This window comes from Psittacula echo, assembly GCF_963264785.1.
Source record: "Psittacula echo genome assembly, chromosome: 12".
NCBI classification, from domain to species: domain Eukaryota; kingdom Metazoa; phylum Chordata; class Aves; order Psittaciformes; family Psittacidae; genus Psittacula; species Psittacula echo.
The window spans coordinates 10064515-10092293 of NC_137747.1; the positions used below are offsets into that span (position 1 = coordinate 10064515).

General features: G+C 52.6%; 2 protein-coding genes across 10 annotated transcripts; one reads left to right on the forward strand and one right to left on the reverse strand.

The window, feature by feature from the left end:
* Window positions 1-3988: 3988 nt before the first annotated feature.
* Window positions 3989-21975, reverse strand: NCOA5 (nuclear receptor coactivator 5). Of its 9 annotated transcripts, XM_080628090.1 has the most exons (11): window positions 20037-20174; window positions 19836-19912; window positions 19347-19741; window positions 18745-18852; window positions 14807-14873; window positions 11215-11565; window positions 10866-10981; window positions 10621-10747; window positions 8571-8770; window positions 6300-6623; window positions 3989-5876 (listed from the first exon to the last, which is right to left on the reverse strand). In XM_080628090.1, exons 3-11 carry the CDS (start codon window positions 19507-19509, stop codon window positions 5233-5235), a joined length of 2100 nt encoding a protein of 699 aa, XP_080484216.1. In that variant the 5' UTR covers window positions 19510-19741; window positions 19836-19912; window positions 20037-20174; the 3' UTR covers window positions 3989-5232. The 9 variants fall into 9 exon arrangements, with proteins under 9 accessions (XP_080484216.1, XP_080484217.1, XP_080484223.1 ...); XM_080628091.1 differs by lacking the exons at window positions 19836-19912; window positions 20037-20174 and adding an exon at window positions 21800-21975 and having other exon boundaries at window positions 19347-19533; XM_080628097.1 differs by lacking the exons at window positions 18745-18852; window positions 19347-19741; window positions 19836-19912; window positions 20037-20174 and adding exons at window positions 12423-14416; window positions 21800-21975.
* Window positions 21976-23302: 1327 nt separating this feature from the next.
* Window positions 23303-27708, forward strand: CD40 (CD40 molecule; the record flags this gene model as incomplete). Its single annotated transcript, XM_080627793.1, has 9 exons — window positions 23303-23350; window positions 24495-24576; window positions 25129-25254; window positions 25342-25485; window positions 25685-25784; window positions 26680-26741; window positions 26979-27080; window positions 27282-27307; window positions 27551-27708. 9 exons carry the CDS (start codon window positions 23303-23305, stop codon window positions 27704-27706), a joined length of 846 nt encoding a protein of 281 aa, XP_080483919.1. The 3' UTR covers window positions 27707-27708.
* Window positions 27709-27779: the final 71 nt, after the last annotated feature.

The window sequence follows — 27779 nt, forward strand, 5'->3', positions numbered from 1 at the left end:
CGTCCCCTTCCCCACCGACTCCAGGTTCCCGTTGCCCTGATGCTCTCCTGGTGCTGTGCAGCGGCTGCATCATGGAGCTGCGGTGTCCGGAGCCGTGCAGAGGCTCCACCATGTGCAACCTGCACCGAGCGGTGCCGCTCACCCCTGGCAGCAGCTCCTGGCACAGCTGCAGAGTCCCGGCCCCGACCCCGCTCCCCACCACACTGCACCAGGGCACCGGCCAGCCCGGCTGGCTCCAGCCCCTCCTCGTGCGATGGGGGGCCCTGGTGCTCCACTGTGCTCCCAGGGCTTCGCTGCTAACCCGGCCCCAGGCAGGCGCGGACGCTGCGCTGGAGCTGTCAGGACGTCTGGATCTCCGCGCAGTTTTAACATATGCAAAGTGCATTTGGCTGCTCTGACAGGCCCGACCCCGCGGTGAGGGCTGACTTTGGGGTCCCACCACTGCAGCAGCAGGGCGCTCCCTCACCGGGAGCCTGCGCCACGCGGGGCACACCGGCACAGCTCAGACATGTCCTGCCTCAGGCAGCAGCTGCAGGGTCGCCCCCAGTTGTTGTCGTCCCCCACCCCCAGCATCTCTCATGCCAGAGAAACTGAGGAGCTTTTAACAAATGTGAACGGTTCCAGGAACCAGGCAGGAAGCGGTGCCGAGGGCCCCCGCCGGCACCTGCCCAGCCCCATGTGCATAGTGTACATAATACAGTACGTGTATTTTTAAAGTGATCATATTTATGTTAATAGAACCAGATGAAGTCTATATATAGAGATCTATATCTATTCTGAGAGATGCAGGGCTCTGCTAGCACCAGGCCGTGGGGATGGAGAGCCGAGACCTGCTGCTCCTGCACGGAGCAGGTGCCCACGTGTCGCACTGGGTGTGCTGGGGCCACAGTGGAGGCTGCAGCTCCCCTGGCCCCAGCAGCCCCTGGCAAAGGGCCAGGTCGCAGGTTCATTCTCTTCTCAATTCAGCTTCTTAAGAGTTTTCAGGGAAAAGAAATCACAGACTTTTCTGAACTTACTTCACCGCAGATTTGAGCTTCCACTCTAAGTGCAGCCTGCTAAGAGTTGCCCTCTCCCGGCTGCTCTGTGCCAGCCTGGCCCAAGTCAGCAGCGCTTTGTCCCAGCACTGAGCCCCAGCGCCGCAGCGGGTGCCCCCCATGTCTCCAGTGTCCCCATGCATGGCCTGGCAGCAGCTCCTGCCTCCCTCCACACCAGGCTCCAGTTTCCGCTCGCTCTGCAGAGCTCTCCTGCACCTCCAGGTACAGGCCAAAGCTGTTTGGGGCTGCTTGGATAAAAAGCAGTGGGGCTTTTTATTTCTTTTCTAACTTTTCTTTAAGATACCGCAGGGACACACTCCCAGACCAAAACCAAGCCCCAGCTTCACATCTATGCTTGCCCATGGCTTGCTTTTCATTTCCATCACTCCCAAAGTGCCTCCCTTTGCTCCAGCAGCAGCCCTTGCCTGACTTTCTGCCAGCTTTCACTACCTGCACAGCTGCATCGGTCTGTGCTGCAGGCTCTGGGGTGGCAGCCATCCTAGGGGCACAGGGAGCTTGGTGTTCACAGGAGGTCACCCCTGGCATGAGCTGAGGCCTGGTTTCAGCACAGGAGCTCTGGACCGCTGGTGCAGATACACAGGGCAGCGCTCTGCTCTTGGACGAGCAGGCAGGCATCTGCAAGCGCAAGGTTCCTTTAGCTTTGGAAAGGGCAGCCCCATGGAAACCAGGATGTGCTGGTGTGCAGCTGCTCTGCCCCTTGGAGCTGATCCTACACCACCACACAAGCTCATGTGCTGTTTCCAGCCTCCCAGAATGATCTGAGGCAAGAGGGAGGCGAATGCAGCAACCTGCCCACTCATCTCATGTGCCAGCTCCACGCTTGTTGGGCCTGGGACGCCTGTCAGCTGCTCTGCCTTCAAAAGATGCCGCCTGCTCCTGGCACCCACCCTCCCGTCACAGCTTGGCTCTTGCCCTGCCGCTGGCCCTGCAGCAGTGAGCCGGGTCTCCGCTCCTGCCCCAGGTCTGCACCGAGGGCCGTGGGGCAGGGGTAGGTCGTGCCTCTGCTGAGACTCCATCCGCCTTGACGGCCACAGATGCAGAGAGCGGGGTCGATGTCCACAAAGCAGTGGCGATGCCGCAGCCAGGCCACGCTTCCCCGGTGAGAGATTTGCTCACCACCTCCCCGGCATCACCAGCAGATCCCATTCCCCCCCAGCACCACCTTATCCCGCGCAGTGAAGCACGGTCCCGGCACCCCCAGGGAGCAGGAAGGGCAGCCTTTTCCTGCTTGCTGCTGCTGGAAAAAGGCATTTCCCTTCCTCATCCTCAGCAGGTGCAGGGGCACAGCGCGAGACAGAGACAGGGCTGCCTCAACACCCCTGCCAGGCAAAATTTGGCTGTGGCAAGAAACGGGCTGGTTCCACAACAGGTGCTTGCTCGCCGTGGCTGAGAGGGCCAGTTTTAGCAGACAGCACTGCATGTTAGTTTACAAACCCAGCCCTGCACGTTTGGCCTCCGTGAGTGTTCAGTTTCCCCATGGAGAACCCTTCTGCCGTTCCACCTTGGTGAAGACAGTGTCCTCCTCCGGTAGACGTGCAAGTTCCTCCTTGGCACATGCGCAGACGCGGTTTGGTTTTCGTTCCAGACAGGGAGTTGCACTAGAAGAGTCAAGACCCTCCTCTGTGTAGCAGGACTAAAAACTAGCAGAAAGACCAAAGGGTCTGAGATTTGCTGGTTACACCACTTTCTGTGCTACATGTGCAATATATTTGTTATGAATGTTACCACACAGTCAGCTCATTCAATAATCTTTTAACCACCGTAGCTTGATGTTTTGCGTCCATTCAAGTGACTTTTATTCGAGTGCAATATTTCAATAGACATGTAGTGACCTAGTATGCTTTGTGTTTTAGAGAACCTGTGTGCAGAGCAATGCAATTAAGTTTAAAACCTTGTAAATAAAATGGGTTGCAAACCAAAAAAGGAAAAAAAAAAAAAAAAAAAGAAAAAAGTACCAGTATTAGGCTTGCATTTAATTTCTGTGCTTCACTATTGTGCATTAGGCCGCCTCAGTACAGCCCCTGTGTTCTCTGTGCAGGTATTAATGGAGGAGTGGCTCCTCGGCTGTTGAATGCTCCCTGTTAATGCTTTACTGCTTTAACTGTATCCATTTTTCTAGACTCCTGTCTGCACAAAATGCAATAAATGATTTTATTACACCCTTCACTACTCACATGGGGAGTCTTCACTTGCTTCCAGGATCTCCACAGCTATTTAGCACTTGGCTGATTCTATTTCCATAACTAGGAGAAAGCCCCAACAGGGAGCAGCAGATTGTAGAGGAAGCAAAACGTCAGGAGAGGAACAGCATCTCCCCAGGGCCAGTTCCCATGTTTAAGCTCATGCAAATTTCTGATCATCCCAGCAAAGTCTTTACCTGTCTGCAGGGTTGTAGAGACAGAGAAAGGGATCTTTTGTTAGATCCCCCAGACTGGAGGAGGGAAGATGGGAGACAAACACACTCCCACCCACTTGCAGGTTGTGCAGCAGTGGTAGCACGTTGAGGAAGGCCAGTGCTAAATGCATGGGGAGGTGCAGCCCTGACTTCATGCAGCAGCTGTGCAGCTCAGTGGCACTGAAGCAGCTCATAATAGCAGCAAGGGAGCAGCTCTCTGCTTCCTGAGCATCCCTCCCCTCCACACCAGCTCCCACAGTGTTGGGACCCCACATGCCAGTCCCGGCTCATGCCAACCGCAGTAGCTCTGCCTGTGGCTACCCAAGTGCTCTGCCAGCAAAGGGTGTGTGAGGTGCTGCCTGAGGCACTCTCACAGCAGGTCACAGCAAGGTTCGTATGCTGCCCGCTTCACACCCGGCTCTGGGCAGCACCTGACACGGCTCATCTGAAAGCAGAGAGCAAATGCTGTGGAATGGTGTGTCCCAGTAGCAGTCAAGCTGTCAAGTGTCAAAAACGCAACAAAAAGCAAAACTTTTTTCCTGCCTTTTTATTAGAAAGTAATGTCCTCCTGTTAACAGCACAGAGAGAAAAAAAATCAACTGCTACAACACAAACCACCTGGGACAAAGGAACCCTCAGCTCCAAGAACACTGCTCCCTTAGTACTGCCTGGACTAAGGGGCTGTGACGGGGAGGACCATGTCATTAAGAGATGTTTTGTGTTCTGGTATCAAAGTATGTTACTGGTTATAAACACGGTGAGGAATCACTGCCCCATTTTCCACTCAACTGCCTGCTGCAGCTACCAAAGTTTTGAAGAAAATGTATAAAATGATGGTATTGCATCATGGCACTGCCTCACCTCCTCAGATGGACAAAACACCAACCAACAGCGAGAGCAGACACTCACCCCTTGTAACGCCAGTTATTGCCAAGGCAGGGCCAGCAGCATGGCTGTAGCCGAGCTGTTGGGCTACAGCAACCAACTGTCCCCAGTCAGGGCTAGACGAAAGGAAATTTATATGGCCAAATTTAACAGATCCATCTTAACGCTGACTGCTGAGTGCAGGGAAAACTGACAGCCCATTTCAAAACTCTGCCTTGGCTGGAAGCTCTTGTTTCAGGTCTGCCACAGTACTAGGGCCAAAGCTGCTGCTGTCCATGGGCTGGGTGTGATGAGCAGCACTCCTCTGGCGGTACACTCTAGCAAGGGAAGGACCATACAGTGCGGTCCTGGGTGACTGAGTAGGGTCAGGCATGTGTTCCATGAGTTCAGCTCTAATGCTACCACTGGACCTTCCAACAGGCTTATGTGTCATAAAAAAAAAAAAAAAAGAATTGAAAAAAGAAACCCAAAGAAAACCAGTGCCCATTTCAAGGAGGTGTGTCTCCAAGAGGCCAGTCAGGTTCTGTCCAGTCCCCTGTTTCTTCAAAACCATTGACCCAGAACTATACTGAGACCATTCAAGACCAGGCTGCACCTCAAAATGGAGATGCACCAGCTGCTGGAAGCGAGGAAAATGCAGCAGGGCCATCACTGCAGCAGCTTCTAGGACTGGACAAAACAACCAACTGTCAAAAGCAGCTCCTGCCACCAGGGAACCAGAGCATGCTTCTCCAGACACTGCCAGCCAGAGCACAGTGCCACCGGGGTACGCTCTCGCCAAGCGGAGAGCACATGCATATCCAGGGGCATTTGTCCCGTGTCAAAGACAGGAGACTCTTTAAACAAGTATAAGTATGGAATGGCAAAGGGAGGGGGAAAGGGCCTGACAGCTCAGCTTTAGTAGTGTCGCTGGTAGGAACCCATAGGTTGCTGGGCTGAGGACCCTGCTCGCCCCTGGGCCACTGTTTGGCTCACTAAGTGAGAGAGTGCAGGACCACTCTGGATAAGGGTGTCCAAGGCTTTCTGCACACTGGGGTTGTCAAAGTTGATACCAGAAGATACTGGCCTTTGAGCAGGTACATTGCTAGGTGCAGGGAGGCGATTCTGGTGCTGACCGTAGAGCGACTGAGGTTGTGGAGGGGCTCCAGGCCTTGGACCTACATTTCTTGAAGGGCCTTGGAGAGCAGAAATCTGTGTGCTTGGAGTCTGCAATCTCTGCTGAGCCTGGTTTAAGTTTCCAGCACCCATCTGTGCTGGGCGGGCCTGGCCACTGCCCATGCTAGCAAAGTTCTGGCTTGGTGTGCCGCCCGATGTGCCGGCAGCAGCTGCAGGAGTGCTGTTAGCCACTGCTGCTGCTCCGCTGTTGAAGAGACTGAGGATTTTTGCTTGAAGCTCCTGCTGAGGATTAGAGGAGGACACTGGAACAGAAGGAGCAGAGACCAGAGGCTGTGAACCCTGATGAGCTTGACTGCTTGGAAGGCTGGACTGACTACCCAGAGATGATCCTGAAGGCGCCCCCAAAGACTGTCTTGACATGGGTGCTGGGAAAGAAAGGGAAGAGGGTTAAAGCTCTGCACATGCCCTTGAAGGGACACCTAAAGAAAACTCATGAAACAGCTACCAAAGCCACAAGTCTCAGTGAACACCCTCCCTCTGAACAGGAGAGCTGCACAGCTCTGGGGAACCCAAACCACTCCGCAGAGCTGTTGCTCTTCCTGAGCAGCCAAACAAGTTATGGCAGTTCCATCGTTTTCCTGAGAGAATCCAGCATGAAAGTTCTTTCACATGAAAGATGTGAATGGTCTCAGTTCTCCCAGGGCCATGCCCATTTCAGTAACCTGAGGTGCTGTGTTATGTGCAGTTATGGCACTGGGACTCCTCTGAAATCCCGGTACTTTCCCTGTCCCAGCCCAGGCGGAGCATACACCGTATGACCGGTGGCCTCGCCAGGGCCCGAGCCTCACCCTGCAGAGTCTCAGTGCTGCCCCTCAGCAGCCGCTCCTTCCGGTCCCTCAGGTAGTTGATCACTTTGTCCATCTCCTCGGCAGTCAGGTAGCGGTTGTCTGCCAGCAGGTTCAGGAGAGTCTGGATCGCCGGGGGGTGACCTCCCCGCGCCCCCTCGTCCCCGGGGCCCGGGCGCTCCCGCTCCTGCAGGACAGCCTCATCTGCCATCTTGGCTGCCTGCCGGGCAATCTCGTCACGCTCCTTCTCCCGACACTCCGTTTTGTAGCGCTCGTAATTCCTGGCCACCAGCACCATGGCATCCTCCTGGGGCATGTTGCGGTGCTCTGCAAGAGGGAAAGCAAGGAGGGTAACAGGAGGTACCTTGCTTCATGCACACTAGCACATCTCATTCAGCAGGCAAGGACAGCAGGCACAGACTTGGGAAGCTTCCCAGGCACACAGTAACAGCTCCATTTCCTAAGCCAACAACAGGCTCAAGGCTATCACCCAGCAAGGCCATCCTTTCCTTCCATAGCTCAGGGCTCTGACAAGATATTGGATCAAGACCAAGAAAGGTCTTTCTTGCCTCTCACCCATTTAAGAAGGGGCAGCAGCTCCCTCTACCTCTCACATAAGTTCTCTGTTCTCTAAGAAGAGTTATTTCCAGCCGCTAAACCCTTGGGCAGATCCAAAACTTGTCCTCTGAAGGCTGTTAAAGCTTTCTGGAGGAAGACAGCAGTGGGAATACCTGGTTCTGTACTGCCAACCCCCCAATACAATGTGTGTGTACACAGGAGGTGGGGAGGACAGCACTGGCCCAAGGTCACATTGCTGCTTATGTTTACTACTCAGGGGCAGTAAGCAGCAATCAGGTTCTACAATGCGACCAGTAACAGCCAATTGCAACACTCTTTGGTGTTTTGTGCAGCTGCCTTTTGAAGTTTTTGAGGTCATTATTTCCACCTCACAAAGCACAAACACAAACAATGCCCTGAACACAGCTTTATGCAGGGAGGTAAAAAGAGCCTTCACATTCCAAAGAGTGCTCAAAGCTCTGGGCACTTTTCACACCTGCAAAACAATTCCTGGCACCCATTTCCTTGTAACAGGAAAGTGGGGTTCATTTTAACATTATGCTTTGCACCAGTGGTGAAAGAGTTCCCTGAAACTGATGTGAATGCAAAGTTGGCTGTGTGTGGTTCAAGTGAGCATGTTTCATCTCTAGAAACAGGTGTAGATGAGCTGGGGTTCTTATCAGATGTGATACACCATTAGATCCAGAAAAGAAGGGAAGCTTTGTGGGAGGACGGGTGTTAACCAAAGGACTTAAGAGTTAAAACCAAGGGCAGTGGAAAGCCCAGTGAAGTGTGTGAGCTGTATTTCTGCACAAGTTAGGGAACCCTCCTACCACATCTGCACCCCATGCTAAAGGCTTCCTCAGTCAGTGAGCACACAAAAAGCAGTGACTGTACATTCAGATGTTTACTCTCCCTGATGAACCTCACAAAACATTACTTGAGAACACAGTAAGGGAGCAATAACCTCCCAAAGCTCAAGTGCAGCCTCACAAGCCCCATGTGTAAACAGAGGATGCTTAGAGGCTGGCGATGAGAGCACAGGCTGCTCTCCAAAATCACATTCCGATGAGGCTGGTTTTAATACCTACACCCACCCTCACAATCACCAAGTCACACCCCGGAATGAAAAGTGATGTGACAAGAGTAAGCAGCACTCAGAAGGTGGCGCGCATAGATTCAACACCTTTATAGTCCAATCTTTTTATAACTCTTTCCAGTTTCATGACTGGATCTTTACCTTGCCCAAACACGTGATCATTATCCTGTTTTCCTTAAATTACATTTGGTTTTAAAATCTGTCCTATAATTTGCCACATTCCAAACATGCTCTCTTTCAGAACAACAAGTGATAACCTGAGGTTGGACTGGTCTTACTCAGAAATCTGCCAGGGCAATGCTGTCATTTCTAGAGCTGGGGCTCATGGCTTGCCCTCAGATACAAAGGCTGGTGGTATTAGGTGCTGAGAATGCAGTCGAGATTCCCTCTAGGTAGAAATGAAACAGTCCTTTTGACAAGGGACAAATAAAGTATTATGGAAACTTGTAAATAACAATATTCACATTTATGACATGGCATCAAGTCATTAATAACTACTTATGTCACAGCAAGGATGAACCTTGTCCTGTGTGATTCTGCTCGAAAGTGGTCTGAAGCAGCACTTGGAGTGGTTCAGAGCGAACACACAGCTATAGAGCCTATTGAGACCTCAGTACCTTGTGGGGTGCCAAACATGATGTTAACAGTGCAAGAGCGGTGAACTTGATGCTGCTGGGTGATGACAATGGCAAAAGGAGACCCTCCTCTGCTCACATCGTCCAGGGCTTGCGTCAGTGACATCTCTGTGTTGAGGAAGATCAGGTCCACTACCATGCCCAGATCCCGCACTTTCCGCCCCACTGACTCCGCATACTCCCTACCACAAAGCAAAGCCAGTAGAGTTTAACACGTCAGTCACACAGAAACAGAAACCCTTGCACACCCACCCTCGCTGCCACCTCAGATTCGCTGTTCTGATGGCTTGCCAAATCTCAGTGTGTAACAGGACAGTATTACAGCAACCTCATTACAGTGATGCAAGAGCCCTTGTTTTGATCTGAATCAGTCATTTCAGTTTAACTGAAATACATTAAAAATCAAACCTTAGCTTAGCTGAGAAACAGTGTTTGCAAAAGGATTTACACTATTCTAGATTGGTTTACATATAAATGTGTTTAAACTGAACTCATTAAGTGAGGTAATTTATGCCCATAGGGATCTAAGGAGCAAACAGCAGAGCAGCCAACCTACAGAAGTTACTTGTGCTAAGCTCAGTATCTTAACTGTTTAAATGTGCCTTATTCCTTATTTCTTGCTCATTTGTTCTACCTGCTGCTTTCTGCTCTAGCCCAGCATCAACACAGCATGTATAGATCCACTGTTCTTGTATCCTCTGTCCTGCAGTTCAGTCCGTGTGCACCCACACCTTCTGAAAGAGGTTTAGTTCATCATCTTTGGATGTGAACACTGTAATGATGACTAAAACTGTTCCCCGCAACTGTCTTTCTACGGATTTCTAAGTTACAGGGACCGTGTACCCAAATCATTTAGGAGTCCCATTTAACAGTTCTATAGTAGGTGACATCATTGCTTCAATACCTAACATTTATTACATGCTCCAGCTCTTACGGTTTGTAGCTGTTACAGACCACAATGATCCTTAGGATATTAAGCTGGTCCTCTTGCACAAAAAATTTCTCCCTATATCAAGTACAATAACTTGTGGCCTATTAGAATATCTTCTAAAGACTTTTAGTCACCAAGGGATAAAGAATGTATAATTTCCTTTCAGTATTTGTTCCAATTGGCAATCAACTCCATTAAAAGCAAAACACAGAGTTTATTTCTAGTTACACTGCTTCCCTTGTTCCCATTTCCTGTTCTGTCTTCCACCACAAGGCCAGGGAAGCAGCAGTTCTGTTTTTCTACCTCACAGATAGAGCAGAGTTAAATAAAAATAACTCTTGATCTTTTTTCTGCAGGGCTACAGAGACAGAGCTTTATATCTCCCCTTGACAAACACTTTCATTAGACTCCAGGCCAGGTCTATGATTTATTTACTATTTGCTATTCTTCCATATATTTACGTGTAAAGCTGTAGACATCAGAGTGGTGCCATCATTACAGCCCCCCCTCCCACTGTACCAGGCACAGATGTGTCCCCCTGTTCCCAATGCAGTGCTTGGGCTGTCCCAGGAGCTTGCCGTGGTTACCACTCACATGTGCTCTGACACCGCTCATGACTGGCAGCAGTGATTTTGTATTTCTCGCATGTTAGATTGGCAGTGATGACAGCTATCTGTCCTAGTAACCAGTGTGACAGGAGCTCTGAAACTAACACCCCCATGACTCCCCCAACACCTGCTCTGCACTATCTGCTGGTTGGCACACATAAGTTCTGTATCATTCAACCCATGAATAGCAAGTACAGACTGCTATAACCTGTCACGGCAGTAGGCTGATATGAAGAGTAAGTAGAAAAGTAACAGGAGAAGGTATAGTGATAGGTGACAAGAAAGAAATAAAAGTAAAGCACAAGATACAACAGTTCTCCATCTCATCAACCTGTGTTCCCAGAACAGCAACAGGCACTGTAGCTTTCCAAGGGCTCTAAAGCCACATCCTTCAAAAACAACTAGCAAGACAAACAGCCTCAAGGCAGGACTAAGTTTAGTTCCATTTTCTTCTACCATGCAATAATAAAATTTGTCATAACTGTTTTCTTACTTTGTCTGTTTATTCACCACGATCACAGAACAATCCACGGGTCTTTCTGCATCAAAACGTCTCTTGATTTCCTCGTAGTACTGACGGTACAGCTCCTCCCGGCGCCGCTCCTCGCGCTTCAGGCGCTCTGAAAGCCAGGCCCAGGGACAGAACACATGATGCCTTCATCTCAAGATACGACAGCATCTCCCGCACCCTCCAGTGGGAGGTGTGAATCTGACCATTACAACGTTACAGGTACTCACCATCTGAATTCACTGGTGCTCTGTCAAAATGCTCTTTGTAACGGTCATAGTAAGAGTCATCCTTCCGCCGACAGTAGTCTTCGAAGCGAATGTAACGGTCATAGGATTCATCTCGTCTGCAACGTATACAGAAGCAGCAAAGGTTTCCATGCTCCAGCCCAGCTCAGGCAATTAACTTTGGCCAATGCAGCACACACAAACCCTCCTTGAGTTTAATTCTGGAGTACCTACCTGCTACCCCCAAGACCCAAAGCAGGCACATTAGATGCCTAATACCACTCAATCCGCGCAGCCATTGAGGCAGGAACGCCATAAAATGTGTTGGCAAATACAGTCCCAGGGAGATTACCTGTACAAAGGGTCCCGAGGGTCTCTCATATCCCGTGGATCCCTCACATCTCGTGGATTTCTCATATCCCGTGGATCCCTGTATCGATCATACAGCGGCTCCCGTGGGTCACGAAGGTCTCGAACATCACGAGGGTCCCGCAGGTCTCTTGGATCCCTGATGTCGCGTGGGTCCCGCAGGTCCCGGGGGTCCCTGTGGTCTCTGGCATCACGCATGTCTCTAGCTCGAATGTCTCGAGTGTCTCTGGAATCTCGGCCATTTCTACCATCTCTGGGGTCTCTCCGTGGGCTCCCCCGAAGAGGGGAGCGGTCACGTCTGGTGTCTCGGCCATCTCCGTAGGCATATGGCTCCCTGAGGAAAACACCAGGGACAGTCCATTAGGCTGCTAATGACAGTACAATTCCCCCTAGATCTCTTACCTGAGCTGCCAAAGCAGTTGAATTCTCCCTCCTAACCCACAATAGCAAGAACTGGCCAAAAAACATATTTGTTGAAGCAGCTTGGAGAAGCTTTTAACTGCAATGCTTCTCATACCAAACAAGACCCAGAAAGCTCTTTAATGAAGCATCACTAAAAGCGTAGAGCACCTGTGGAAGAAGTTAACAGGCACCTAAGAAAACACCATTTCAAGGCCTCCAGCCTCAGATCTATCAAATGTGGTTTTGCAAGTTCTTTGAGAGTGTTCAAGGTGCTGGAGCCCAATACCCACAGATCTGCAGTAACCAGGAGCATTCATGGGATCCATTAAATTCACCAGTCAATGACAGCAGAATACCTGAAATAATCTGCTATTGTCATACGATTAAAAAAAGGAGTTTGCTGTGACCAAAGGCACTGCAGGTTCCATGTTGTGGTTGGGTTTGTGCTGCCAGCAGAAAGCAGTGACAGCAGCCGCCGTGTCCTGCACTGGAAGGGAGAGTTTCTGTACAAAGCCAGTCTTATGTGTATGACGGCCCTGTTAAGGGGGTACCAAACCCCACCAGCACCACATCCTTAGCAGCAACAGCTTCTCTGTTGTATCTTAACGATCCACCTCATTCAGACTTTGTCTTCGGAGGAAAGGAAGAATAACATCCCAGTCTTCAACTTTTCCCAAAAAAGTAGGTTTTTTTCCAGGTCATATTTTGTTTTCCAGAAAAAAACACATCAATTCACTGCAGTCTAAGCCAAACAGAAAAAAATCTTGCAGAGAAACTACTGAGACTCACGTGTTCAGAATGTTCTTTCCCCAAGATACTGACAGCCATCAGAAGGAAACGAGCTTTTTGAATCTTTTTATTTCCAAAATTTGAGAGACATTTAGAGTCCTCTACCAGCCTAATCCAGGTTAGGAAAGATAAGCAGAACACAAGTCTGCTTCCACTATGGTGCATTCACGTGGTAGTCACCTGGAGAGAACAGCAGCAGTAGCGAGTTAGATGTGCCCAAGTTCAGTGTCAGGTAGAGACAGATGTGCAGACTGTGCATGGATTTGGGTGGTTACACCCAGCTGTGCTGGGGGACACACGGGACCACTGGCATTCCCAGCTTTTATGTCAGGTATGAAACAAACCTCAGGACAAACTACAGAGGTGCCACCAAGAACATAGTGTCCTCCTGTAAAAGAAACACTATTTGCATACACACAGGTGTAAACTCCCTCAGCCTCCTGGACACACAGATCAACTTGTCTGTGATCTGTATTGAAACCACATCATATGAGATACACGTCCTTGTTCCCTTCCCCCCAACCTACAGTGAACCATGGCAGAAGCTCAGGGGAAACTTCCCACTTGCTCTAATGGATACTGAGTAACTGGTCATTCTGTAGCTGCAGGACTACAGCAAAACAGCCAGATGCAGCAGGATTGTTTGGCATAGGATATTTATTCCAGCTGGGAGTGGAGTGACCAGAACAGGCCACATCCACTAGCTGCAGAGACAAACAGATTTGGAATGAGAACCGCACAACTGCCACAGAAGCACAGACGTGGTGTGGATCCCCTCTGCTCCCCATCACTGCCAGGCTGCTTGCAGAGAGGCAGCAGCACGAAGGCACAGTGGCCTTCTGCACCTCCATCACCACAGTCTGACTCCTACAGCATCAGCCCCGCTGCCCACGTCTGCTCAGGACTCAGCACTGCGGTGCAGGACTCCACCGCTGTCATTCACACACCTGCAGCATGGACCAGGTCCATTATCCAGCCCCAGGACTTGATGTCCACAGTGCTGCTTGGGACTGGTGTTAGTGACATGGGATGGCCATGATGTCTGCAGTGCCAGCTGGAATCCGGTGCCTGTCTCAGCGGCACCACAGCCTTCGACGTGCTTATGCAGCTCCAGTGCTTCTCGGGGGCCGTGACGTGGCCATCTGCTCTTGCACACGCAGGATGACACAGGTCCCAGTGCATCGGGACCTGCTGCTTGTCCCTTTCAGTGTGGTCTGAGGACCAACGCTCATGGCATCGGAGCCTGAGGGCAAAGACATGCCATCAGTGCCGGCTGCTCATGTACCTGCAGTGCGCTTGGGGTCCTTGTGCCAGCGCTGAGCACACCTCACATTGCCCAGGCCCAGGGCTCGGATGTTTACAGATGTGTAATGGGACCTCCCCAGCTGTGTGGCCAAAGTGGTTCCTGTAGCATGATGGTCTCTGCAAGTGCATTTGGCCCTGTGCAGGCTAAGTGCAGCACATACAAAAGACCTAGATGATGCCAACTATTTCAGCTATGCATTTGCTGGGTTTTTTGGTGGTAGATGTCTTGCTGGCTGCACTTTTTCCTCATTTTTTTGGTAATTTAACAGGTCAAGTTCGTAGACCACACCAGACATGTCAGGGCTTGATAACCTTCAAGTCCAACAAGAAACTCTGTGGGGAAAGCTTTACAGTACAGGCACAGAAGATACACCAAGCTACCACCACAGCACATCTTTGTGTGCTTCCAGTAGTGCCATGGAAAAGAACCTGAAGTTGCCCTCCTGTGACAGGACAGCCTGTGTCTTCTCCACTTGCCTGACTTCACACACGGAGGAGGTGCAGGAGTGGCAGGGCACACGCTGTGCCTACCGAGGGATGGGAAATGACGAGAAGCTGGCAGGTGCCCATCACTAACCTGGCTCCAGGTCCTGGCAGACAGGACAGTGCAAGAGAGATGTTTGCTCTGTCTTTTGCTTCACTCGTATGTTCTTTTCCAGTCTCATTTCAGCACTGGAAGCTTTTGACACCTGAAGAGACAAGATCCTGAAGTCCTCTGCAGCATGGCACTGGGAATGCTACGGCCCAGTAGCACTCCCTAGATATGCCTTGGCTTCTCTGACACTTGAGGCAGGAGAGAACATCAAGTGTATTCTTCCTCACAAGTCCCCTACAACTTCTGCTGCAAAACATTACACTTAGCTGCAGTCACAGCAGCAGACACGAGGTTTCCCTCATGCCTCCCGAGGTGCCAGTGCCAGAAGGCCCCCAAGAGCTGCAGCGGCCACGTCCCAGCTGTCTCGCTTGAGTGTCGCCGTCTGACTGGGGGTGGCCGTGGGGGAGACAAACACATTTAGCACAGGCCACTGGGCTCACGCCCTGACCTTCCTACTACAACTCACTGCTTCCAGGTACTTTACCTTCGTGCCGGACTGGACCTTGATGAAGCCTTATTCATATTTCTTCTTTCCACTGCTTTATTAATATCTGTAAAGAATAATCAACCCATCTGTTCAATGCTATGGAACAAAAAAAATATCATCAACACAATTCAAATGAAAGCAACTTAAGCTCAACAACATCCAGATGGTGCAAGAAAATCCATTCAGCAGAGAGACATTGTCACTTTGACAATTTTTTTATTAAGTTTAGACAGTACAACATAATGAAATGTTCACGTATTTCTGACTTCAAAATAGGGTGGACAGCCTGGGTAGAGTTTTAACCCTTTATGTTCAGGCCCACATGCAGACTCTTCATTCCCTAAGAGAACCTCTTTCTTCTGCAGTCTATGAGCAAGCAGAAAGCGACTCATGGACTCTAGGAGAAAAAGCAGAGTCTGAAAACCTCCAAGAAAGGAAGCTGACAGCCAGCAGTCTCAAGTTCCCAGCCAGACCTGTTCAACAGAGCATACTGCTACCTTTATTAAGAACATGAGGGTTCTCAAGTGGCACATGCAACTGTCTCCCAAGGCATGGCTGCAGCCTCCACTCAGCAAGTGGGATCCAGGGAGCTTGAGGCACAAGCTCCTTGGGAAGGTCAACATGATGCATTCAAAGCACCACTGTTAACATGATGCAAAGTGATGCAACAGATCAGAAACTGAGAACTAGTTGGCTTCTGAGCACCTCCATGAAAATCACCATGAAGTGAAATACAAAGAAGAGACCTGGATAAACAGAGTCTTGTCCTCAACCACAAAAAATGAAGCTGCCCAGAACTGGCAGCGACCGATTTGTTCTACTGTGAGGAAACAAAGCCTTTGGTAACAGCTGACTGAGGCTGAAATAAGACATTGGAGGGGGAGCAAGAACAGACAGAAATGTCTTCAGATATTTTTTCAGATGTTTCAGAGCCTTTAAAGGACACAAACAAAACCAACCCAGGTTGTATCTGCTTCCCAAGAACCTATCGACAATTTAAGAGTTCCTATTAGCTGTTTTCATTAGCTCCTTTCAAAGCTCTTGCAAAAGAATAAACATGCTGCTTGGCTTTAGTAAGACTCAGTCTTAACATCTTCTGCAGCTTCATAAAGGATCCTTTAGAACTTTCAGTTACAGGGATCTGTCCTAAGCTTTGCTCCCATTGTGCACCAAGAAGCAGCTTGTTCTCTTTTTTTTGGGGGAGAGAAGCAAGTGCAGCCTGAACCTGAACTGCAGCACCAGAGCACTCAACACCACAGAGCAGTCCCCAGGATCAGTTGCATTTGTTGCCTGCTGTCACGAACTTTGATGGGCATTTATTCCCTACATAGCTTTAGCCATTAAATATATGAAAACACTTCTATGTGGTTGTGGAAGCATTAGTATAATGCAACACTGGAGTTGAACTCTTCCAAAAGTCTTTTACCGACTTGTATCCTTAGCAGTTACATTTAATGCTCATGCTGTGTAACTGAAGCAGCTCTTCTCCTTCCATGTATTTTTCAGTTGAGATTTTTGTCCCGTTAAAGGCAAGTGTTATCTTTAAGCAAGACACTATCTGCTTTCTTTGGTTTAAGATTATTTTTATTCTCTTTTATGATGCCATTGCAGACACCTATCAGGATTTTTACACTCAAAACCATACATTACTTGAAAAAAAAAAATCTGAACAAAAATATTTTCCTAGAACAAAAAAAACCACCTTTGACAGGGACCCTCCTCTGGTGCAAAATGAACAGATTTAATAACATTTTATTTAATGCCAACAGCATTTACAGGTTAAGTATGTGAACAGTGACAAAACTTCAGAGGAAAAAAAAAAAAGTCTTCTGTCCTGCAGGGTTCTGAGGTGACAGGGCCACTGCAGTGACCTTCTGAATGAACACAGTTGACAAGAGAGCCTTGAATCACATTCCTACCTCAAGTGCAGCAGTGGCATTGAGCTTGAGCTTATCTTTTAGCAAAACATCCAATTCCAATTTAAAAGTTCTCAGAGCATAGAAAGCACCAAAGCTTCAGTGAATTATTCCAGAAGTCAATTACTTTGTTGCTAAAGAAAACTATTTATTTCCATTTAAGGATTGGTCATGCCTAAGCCTACAGGATTAAAACTTGCTTATCTTCAGGTCTGTCTGTTACACAGATCACATCATTCCTTTACCTCAAGGCTTTTGCCAGGGCTTGTTCTTCAGCTCTTTAAGCCTTCTTCAGGTTTTTCTGAGGCTTCTCCCATTTAGCACTATCCTCTTTGAAACAGGCATACCAGACCTGAACACAGTATTCCAGCAGCATATCCCAGGTAGCAAACCCTTCCTGCTTACAAAGCTGTTTTGTACAGCCAGGAATGACAAAAGCACTCTTGCTGGGTGCAGATCTTCCCTTCTGGCTTTAGTAAGAGCTCAGCTCTGCCATGCATCCAGCTTAGGAAGAAGTCCAGGTCATTTCACCACCAGTAACTCCATCTTCATTATTTCACTCTCTTTCTGAAACACGATTGTCTTTTCTCCCCAAGTCACTTATAAAAGCACTGCATGGCCAGGAATCAGTTTTTCCAGAACACCACTCAAAGCACTGAGCAATTCCATCTACATTACACTGAGCACCATTTAACCCTATGTTGGTTTTTAATTGTTTAGCTGCTTAATCAAACCAAACACCTTACAGAAGCCTTTACATCAACACTGCTGCTCTCAGCCATAAAGCTCACAGTATCAGTGGAGCAAGAGGTAGGATTTCTTTTGATTTGCATTAATGAATTCCCTTCTCAGTGGGTGTCAGGTGTAAGAATCCCTTTGCTATCAGGGGCTGATGCCTTCCTTCTCCCACTTATGCTGCTGACTGGCACATCCACAGCAATCTATGTCACTGGAAAGTCCCTCGTTTTCCCAAGGCTTGTGGGAAAACAGTAGGAACAGCCCAGGCAGGTCTGCACTGAGCCTCACAGACAAGAGACTTAAACTTTTTGAGAGGTCCGGTTTTGGTAGCTGCTGCTCTACGTTTTCAATTTTGCTACTGAAATGCAATTTATATCAAAGCGCCTTGTGCCTCTTCAAAGAGAGACAGCAGAAACTGAGGACCAAGTGGTCTTTCCAGTTAGAAACTGTTATCATTCCCTGACAGTTAGACCTCAGCTTCTAAAGCAGCTGCAGTTGTTCCTACTTAAGCTTCTAGACTTAGACAATGCTGGCCATAATTTCTTCTTGTATCCTTCTACCCTCCTTGCCTATTTGCCTGCATTTCCATCTTGAGGCTTGGGTTTGTTACTCTACACACACCTTCCCACAAGTCATCATTTAATGCTCCTTTCATTCCTTTCTAAGTCAAACTGTTTGTCTTCAAATTAGCACAGGCTTACTTCAAGAGTAATTTTTTTGCTTGCGTGTAACAGATTACTCAGCTTTCTAACAATGTGCTCCTGTTTAAGTTTGCTCCCAGCACATTTAGCAGAATTATTTTTATCTTTATGAAAATGGCCTCTTTAAAGCACCTGGTATTTACACACTGCTTTCAGACTGACACGTGCAAACCCACCCAAGATCACTGGACTCACAAGCTGCTGAGTGCTGTGACCAGTTCCTGAGCCTGCCAAGAGGAATCAGTGCTGCTCTACAAATGTTTTTAAATGTTTTAAAACTACATGCATGAGGTTGTGATAAGCACTGCCTAAGGCTAGAGCAGCCTCTCACACAGGGCAGCAGACCTTTTCAAATACTAACACACAAAGGTAAGTTCAGAGTAAGACCTAGGTAGGAAAATGAAACACACAGCACTTAGAGCAAGTAACTGAAGGGAAATACATAGCTACTAAAAGTGATTTGAGTCTAACACCAGGCAAGTGTCACATAGGGATCTTTCTGGAGAACTTTAGAACAAGAGCACTCTCTACTGGGACGCATGCTGGGGTCAGTGGGAGAGCACGGAGCAGTTTTCCTTACCTAATCTATACCCTTTATAAAGGCGGCCCTTCTCCCCGTCCAGAGCGGCCTGGACATCCTCCAGACGGTCGTACTGCACGAACCCATAGCCATGGTACATGCTGAGGGCTGGAAAAGGCAACAGCAGGGCAAGACTGGTTACAACCAGGGGACACCATCAACCCACGCCCAGGCTACCGCCTAACCCCAAGCCAAGAAACCACTGCAAGTTTCCTGGGAAACCCACATCCACCAGGATCAAAATGCAGAGCTTAAAGGCTCTGAAATGCATTTCATAGATCCACTACCTTCTGACAAGGCAGTGAGCAAAATACAGCCTGTGATGTGACCAAGATTTGATTAAGAGACTATTAAGTTACTTGAAAGAGTCTTGTAGCATCACACTGCAACCCCAAAGCTGAAATATAGCTGATATACACACGTTACGTCTCAGCTGTGCTGAAGGAATCCCTTTTTCAGAGAAAATTATCACTGAAAGGTCACTTTTTAGGAACAGGATTAGTTACTTCTCCCATCATCAGCAAATGCCATTTGACAAGCATGGAAGTGGTATTTCTCACTGAGTTCCCAGGCACAAAAAGGCATAAGGATAAAATACTAACCCCTGATTTTGCCATATTTTGAAAATATCTCTTCCATTTCTTCACGAGTCATGTGGTCTGTAGGCAAATTGCCGACAAAAAGTCTTCTCTCTAAGTCCTGGGGGTTGGTGCTGTTGGTGAAGTCACTCTGTTTGATGCTATTGCTCTTGCGTCCTCGAGCCATTTTGCTGTCTTCCCAAATGCAACTCTTCGCAAAAGAGAAAAAGGGCCATGCACATCACGTGTGTCACTGCAACCCCACACACCAAACCGGGCATTCAACTGAACTGCTTTGTGGCTAGAAACCAACCAAGGCTGCACGACGCAAATGACACTCCAGAGGAATCCTAGCCCAGGGATACAGAGCTCTGGGAAGAACATGTACTGAGGCTTTTCACTTGGGATTTTCTGCAATACTGAAAGGCAGTAACCCCAATTATTTTGTAGACAAGTTTTAATGGTTTAACTCCAAAGTAAGACACAAATAAAACTCATATTCCACTAACACACCTTGACTTTGAGCTTTTCAGAACATCCACTGTTGTCAGACCCACTCGTTCAAGTCCACTGGTGACCAGAGTTGAAGTCTATGCGATATTTTAACACGCAAAAATGAAACACTCATCACAACACTGCATAACCCAAAGATTTCAATACAGGCTTTGAGCAAGACACCAGGAAGCACTGCTCAAATGCTCCAAGGGACCACACCTGGATTGCTTCACTGCATGCGGAATCATGGCTTTCAGTGCCGAAATACAGTTTCTCATTCAGCCCCTGGTGAACAGCACGTCCTCGTTCCCATCCAGGTGTGGGCTCCCACAGAAGGCGGGTCCACATGGGAATTTGGGGACCCCCATGGAAGCGCTGTGCCCCTTTCCCACCGCCCCCAGCACCACAGCCCACTGCGGATCACACCGCCACAAAGCAGGCACTGCACAAACTCACGCAAAGCTCCACAGCAAAACCACCCCGGCAAACAGAACCCAACACAACCCCCACCACAGCAACCAACCCCCAGACCCCACCCAGACTCACTGCCTGGCTTAAGAGTCACCATTACATAAAGCTTAAAAAACCCCAGAAACACTGAAACTTTCAAGATGAACTTGAAAGACTGAAAGCTATTTAATGAAGTTCCCATACTTCCTAAACATCCATCTACAGGAAGGCAAGATGGGATTTCCATTTATAACATGCAAGAAGCCTGGGGAAAAAAAGCTGAACTTGAGTGTGTATCAACAGGAGCTACTCCCAGTAACCAGGAGACGCCTACAGCCAACACCTAACACACATTTATTACAAGTTACAAGTAGTCTCTAAATAAACAAGTCAAATGTATAAAAATATAAACAGTTTTAGGTAAATACTTTGCAAGAGCTTCCCACGTGAAGAAACCAGGGAGCTACTTTCCCATTTGCAGGTCACTTTCAAAGCAAAGCAATAAATTAGCTGGATAGGTTGAATTACTGAAGAACTTCCACACAAGAGCATTTACTGCCTCCTACCATTTTCCACTTGGCAAATTACATAGTTAGGAGCCATTTAGCAACCAGAAGACCAGAACAACTGACTGTTGTCCCAGCTTCAGGCACACTGAACCGGGTGAATCAATTTCCACATTAAGTCTTTCCTATGAATGCAGCCAGAGGCCAACTATGAGCCGAGGTGGTTTCAAGGTGCCAATCCCCTGTGCAGAAACCCACGGCCAGGTTCCTACACGAGACCAGCCCAAGCCAGCTCGGGTGCAGTGAGCCCTCGGGAAGTGAACCAAAGCCACGTTTCCCTAAAAAACTTATATTCAAACCCAAAATTATTTATTAACAGCACTACAGCTTCAGAAAGCGAAACACAGCTAGATGTTCAAACTAACACAACGGAAGGGGACAACACAGGCCCGCAGGAGGCTTCCGGGAAAGGCAGCAGCAGTGAATGCAGCCGCCACTGACATTAACGGGGCGAGGAGCAGCGTCCTGCCCGGCGCCGGCAACCCCGAAGCCAGACCCTGCCCGGGAGGCCGCTGTCGGCGGCCCTCACCCTCGGTCGCCTCGGGGCCCTGCACCCGGACCGCAAGCGGGGATAGAGGTACCAGTGCGGAAAGCGGTAGCAGAGGGCACGCGAGCCAGGCCCTGCCGGACCCCTCACCAGTGGCCACAGGCCTCACACCGGGCCGCCGCCGCTCCCGGGGGCCGAGCTCGCCACCAGACTTACGAAGAATCCACCTGCGGCACGCACCGGCCCGGCAGCAGGCGCTTTTGAGCCCCGTTACCCCTGCACCACCGACCCGCCCCGGGGCAGCTCCCAGCGAACCCGCGCTCCCGCTCCTCAAGAGCTGCGAGGCGTATGCGCGGCCCGCCCGCAGGCCGCAGGGCACTCCCGGCCCGGCACAGCCCAGCCTGGCAGCCGGGAGGGACCCGTCCCCCCGTGAGGGTTCACCGAGCGCGCCGCAGCCGCGGGGCCTCCGCAGTACTCACCGCCGCGCCCGGCACCGCCGCTCCTGCCTCCGCCGCCACCGCCAGGACAAAGGCGCCAACCGCCGCTGCCGTACGGCGCCGTCGCGACTACGATGCTTCACGCTTTACGACGCAACACGCTGACGTGCCGCCCGCTGCCATGCCTGCCGAGGCGAGGGCCCGGCGCGCCGGGCTGCACGTCCTGTCTGGCTCCCGGCATGCCCCGCAAGGCGCCGCCGCACGGCACGCTGGGACTCGTAGTCCGCGGAGGGCGAGACGCCAGGCCGCTGGGTGTCGCCATCAGCTCTCGCGCGGGGCGAGGCGAAACCCGGGCCGGGACCGGCCCCGCAGTTACCGCCGCACTCTCGCCCCGGTGCCTGGTTCCCTCCTCGGCAGCTCCCGCCGGGCTCTGCCGCTCGGAGCCGCAGGCGCGTCCTGTGCGCTGCCGATGCCCGGGGCTGCGGAACTTCCCCTGCCGGTCCCGCGGGAGCCAGGCACAAAAATCCCCCCAGGCCTCGCCTCCAGGGCTCTGCCCTCGGGTCTCCCCTGGGACCCGTCGTGCTCTCGAGTGACTCAGTTCTGGGAAGTGACGGCGGGATGGGGAAACCGCCACTCCAGCCCGCCATCACGAGGACAGGGGGCACCGGCGGAGGCCACACGTGGCACGCAGCCCCCAGGCCAGGGCTGAGGCAGCGGCTGTGGCCAGGTTGTGGTCACTGTGGTGCTGTCATGGTGCAGCACAGGGGGACAGGGCACGGGGAGGTGTGGAGGAACCGCCGGTCCCTGCCAGCCCATGGCGAGAAAGGGATCCGGGAAAGTATCTCTTAACAGGAGGGGAGCCTGGAACTTCCCAGGGACCACACCGGGGAACTCCGAGGGAGCTGAGGCAGGGGCAGGCTGGTGGTCCCCAGCACAGCCGGGCCTGCCTCGCTTTTGCCCGTTCCCGTTTCGGGCTGGTGCATTTATGGGAAATGGTTTGGAGGCCAGAGCCTGCGGGCAGCCGTGAGGGGCTCTCCAGGGCCACAGCGCGGGGTTACCGCTGGGAAGGTGAAGTGAAACCTTGAACTTCTGTCTCAGGAATGAGCTGCTGGAACCAGAACATGCACTTCCCTCACCATGGCCCACAACCGACTCCTGCCCCTGCGGGCACCTCGTTTTACCTGGGAGACGCTGGCAGGGCAGCGGCTCCGTGGGGCTGGCAGGAGCCCCTCTCCCACCTCCAGCCTCAGCAGGACATTCCCGTGCAGCCCCTGCACAGGGACCCCCAGCCCCAGAGGCTATGCCGAGGGCTCGGACAGGTCCCGGGTCCCAGTAGGGATGGCTGCTACCTCGGCGGGGATAGGGCCGGGGTGCGCGAGAGCCGGCGGGGAGCTGTCCCCCGGGCCCCCCCCGGCCGTGCGCTGCCGGGGCTGCCCGGACCCGAGAACCGGTCGGGGCTTCCCCGAGGGCGGCCCAACGCCCTTTCCTGGGCGGGAACGGGACAAGGCGTTATAGGGCGGGCAGGCGGACACGGGGTGCGGCATCATGCAGCGGCTCGGGCTAGTGGGGCTGCTCGGCGCGGCGCTGCTGGGGGTGAGTGGGGCCGGGGCACGGGCACGGGCATGGGCATGGGCTGGGGCAGCGGCAGGGGCGGTTCCTCCCTCCCTCTGGCCGAGCCCCGGCCCGCAGCCGCCCGGCTTTCCGGGAAGGGGCACGATCCGGCGCTTCACCTCCGCGCGGCCCACCCCTGCAGGAGGCCCGCGGCCAGGGCCGTTCCTGGGGCTGCGGAGCGGGAGGTGGTATCGGCAGCGCTGCCGCCCGCGCAGCTCGGACCCCCCCCCGGCCTCCGCACTGGCGCTGGGCTCGTCAGGCGGCTCCCGTCGGGCCCACCTCAGCTACGCCTTCCTCCGAGGAGCGGGGCCTGGCCGCGGCAGGGAGGAGAGACCTGCGGGCACGGACTGACAGCGTAGGGCTCCAGAGCACCGCCGGGCCCTGGGAGGCTGCGGGGCGCAGGGACGGAGCCGCCTGAGCCCCTTTCACTTCCCTTTCTGCTCACTGTCACCGTGCGGAGCAGCAGCGCCGGCTCCCCTCCGCCAGTTCGGGCATACCCCGAGGCGCCCCGTGGGGTCTCAGCACCCCTCATGCCCACAGCCCCGCAGTCATCTCGCTTGAGGGCTTTGCTGGAGTCCCTGTCCTGCTCCCTGGGGTGGCTGGGCTCAGGGGCAGCGTGGGGCTTGCTCTGTCCGATAGTCCGATGCTGTGGGTGCCCTGAGCCCATACTGGCCCGAGGTCCCACTACCTGCCTCCTTTCCATTCTTCCCGGTGCGCACACACCCCTGCTAGTAGGCACATGGAAGACAGCTGTACGTGCCCTGGGGCTTTTCCTGCCCCTCAGGCTGATGCATCAGCCTTGGGAAAGGGCTGGCAGCTCTCTGGGCACAGGAGGCTCCGTTAACACCACTGCTCCTGTGCAGGACCCTGTTCGCAGTGGCACAGGGCAATGTGCAATCATCTAATAGGAAATCTGGGGAATCGCTGCCACACCACTTCAAAGAGCACTGGTGGCATGAGGCAGCGCCGGTGGCTCTGCTGTGGTCTGTGGTTAGCACAGGCAAGGCAGGAGGAGTGCAGGGAAACCCTCGTGTCGGGATGTGGGGTAGCTCCCCTGTGCTTGTAGAAGCAAGGAGGTGCTAAAGCACTGAGGAGCACCATGAATTCCAGGTCTTGTTTCTTCCAGTGCTGGGAGCCTGGTGATGCTGTCAGATGCTTTTATAAGCAGTATGAATACAGAGGCAGGTGCTGCAACCGGTGTCATCCAGGTACAGAGACCCCTTCCCCTTCCCGTACCCCAGGGCCTGACTGTACCAGGACCCACAGGTGGACCACAGCAGAGCACAGCTCAGCATGACTGAACTCCTCCACCCTGCTGGCAGCTTCACGTCTGTGTCACCCCAGTGCTAGAGCAACTGAGGGCCTCACAGGTGCTTTGGGAGACCCCCTGGACTTCCCCGAATCTGCCACAACTCTCTTGGGACTGTTTGTGCTCCTGCAGCTGCAGGACCCCAGGGCACAGGCAGCTTGCAGGGAGACTGCTGTGACTGCCAAATTGTGATGTTATTTTCAGCTTCTGCTTTTACTGCACATCATTTCCCAGCCCCTAAAGGCCGTGAATGCCTCCACCACCATGCTCTCCTGCCCCAGCACCAATCATCCCTCCCCAGTGGGGAGCTGGTCCCTGCAGCCCTGGCTGCCAGAGCAGCATCAGCACTCACCGCTGCCAGTACTCCCATATCCCACTAGCAGAGCTACTGCCTGGGGATGGGGAAGCCCTCTTGCCCCTCCTCGCGCCCTTCTCACCTCCTCTATTGCAGGGGAAAAGCTGGTCTCTGAATGCAGTGACACAGAGGACTCTATCTGCACCCCCTGTGAGAGTGGCCACTACCAGCAGAGCTGGACCAAGGAGAGGCACTGTGCCCCCCACGATATCTGTGAAGACAGTAAGTGCTTCCCATGCCCACTGGCCCCGCTGTCCCCCCTGGCTCACCCACACCATGCCTCACCTCACCCCTGCTCCCTTTGCCCAGACACTGGCCTCATCGTGAAGACACACGGTAACGCGACACACAACACGGTGTGCCAGTGCCGGGCCGGCATGCACTGCTCCGACACCAGCTGCCAGACCTGCGTGGAGAACCAGCCCTGCCAGCGTGGCTTTGGCTTCGTGGCGGGTGAGTCCGACCAGCTCGTCCCTCTCAGCGGCCCCGGCAGCACTGACCTCAGGTCCTCCAGGGGAAGGGGGGCTCCCTCAGTGAGGTGCCCCTGGCAGGGTTCCGGCAGCACTTTGCCTGCTGCTGTGCCTGGCAGCATTGCCACAGCCCCTCGCTCCCACTGCCCGCGCTGACCTTCCTGCAACCTCTGCTCCTCCAGCCAAAGCCATGGCCCGGATGTCGTCCCCCTGTGAACCCTGTGCAGAAGGTACCTTCTCCAATGTCTCTTCCAAAACTGAGCCGTGCCATCCCTGGACAAGGTATTGTCTAAGTGCTGACCACATCCTCCACCTATCCCCAGCTGTTCCCTATCCCTGTGAGCACATCCTCTGCTGCCAGCCTCCTTAGTGGCCTTGGGGAGTGGATGGCTGGGCAGTCTGAGTGACACAGTGTCAGGCTGACATAGGAGCAGAGCCGTGAGTGTGGTGGGGCCCAAGGTGGCATTGGCTGAGCTCGAGGCAGACATCCAGGTGCTTATGACCATCTCTCTGCATGTGTTCAGAGTGCTCACCCCTTCAGGGCTGTCCACCCTGTCATCTGCACTGAGGAGCAAGGGATGAGGGGCTTTGGGGATCCCCAGTGGTCTGTCCAGGCTCTCCCTTCCCGCACTCCTTGACTCATCAGCTGGGGCGCCAGCCCTGAGCAGTCTGGCTTTGAGGATACCATGGGTTGGCAGGTCATCTATGTCTTTAGAAAGCTGCTTGAGGGTTAATTGCACTCATGGTAGAAACGTGAGCCTTATTTCCAGGCTGAATTAGTCTTGCTTCAGCTGCCAGCCATTGGATTTCACTTTGCCTTTATCTGTGCCCAGAAATTACCTCCCCACGGAGCCACTTATAGCCTGTCATCAAGTTCCCTCCCGGCTGTTCTGCAGGAGCCGTGGTGCCTGAGCCCTGTGTCTCCCTGACCGGGCAGGTCTCAGGTGTCTGCTCCCTCCTGTGCCTTGTCCCCATCTTCAGCAGTTTCAACACTAGACCAGGACCATGGCGTGGGGCCCTGCTGTGTACCTGGTCTCCGCATCACGCAGTGCTGGCTCCTGGACACGTGTCCCTCTGGAGCCTGGCAGGCGTGGTGCAGGACATGCAGCAGCTGCTCCTTGTCAGGCTTCCCATGTGCTCAGGCTGCTGTGGTTACATGGTCTTGTTCTTTCCGCAGCTGTGAGGAAAAGGGGCTGATGGTGAAGGTGAAAGGGACTAACACCTCAGATGTCATCTGTGGTAAGTGCCCAGTGCCAGGCTGATGCAGAGCAGAGATCTGGTGCTCCTACAGCAATGGGAGGAGCTGGCCCGTGGGTGTTTTGGAGATAGCAGGGTCTGACTGCAGTGCCAGCACAATCCTTCCTGCTCCTGTCTGTCCCCATGAGGGATCCCTGTGGGACTGACCCTGGAGCAAGGCAGCTCTGGGTACTTGGTGTCTTGGCGTTGCACGGTGCCTCACTGGCTGTCTCCTCACAGAGTCGAGCAGGCGGTCCTCGCTCTCGGTGCTCATCCCCATTGCTGCTGTGGCTGGCACATGCCTTGTGGGCATCTTCATCTACTACTACCTGGTGCAGAGGGGTAAGGGGCTGCCTTGGGCAGCATGGCCTCATGGGGCGGAGGAGCCGAGAAGAGTGCATGGTGGCAGCTCTGCCGAGAGCAGGGCAGCCCCTCTGGGGACAGTGCTGGGACACGGCTGCCCCAGCCCCATGCCCTACTGGGTCAGCATGGCAGGAATGCTCTGCCCTGACTGTCACCTTCTCTGTCCCTCTTTCCATCCAGATCCCAAGCAACAGATGCAGAAGCAGGTGAGTCCAGAGCTGTGCTCCAACAGTGGGTTGGGGTCCCTTCTGGGCACAGCCAGAGGTGTGCCAGCAGCAGAGCTGGGCCTGTGCCTCTGCAGGGCCAGGAGCACCCTGAGGTGCTGCTGGCAAACACAGAGATGGGGAACGCTCACAGGGTGAGGTTCTGCCCTGCATGGCAGCAGAGCAGGAACCTGTGGAAAGCCATGGGGGTGAACCTGCCTGTCCCTGACTTCTACCCCTGTGCAGAGAAAACCTGTGAGGCCTGAAGAGGACCTGGAGATACATCAGCCCCCTGAGGAGTGGGAGGATCCCTTCCCTGTGCAGGAGACCTTGCTCAAGGGCCAGCCCGTGGCACAGGAGGACGGCAAGGAGAGCCGCATCGCCGAGCAGGAGAGGCTGTGAGGGGACCGGGCGCTGCTCCGGCCACCAGCACGCACCGGGGCCAGCGCTATCTCCTCTGTGCCCGCTCCAGCCT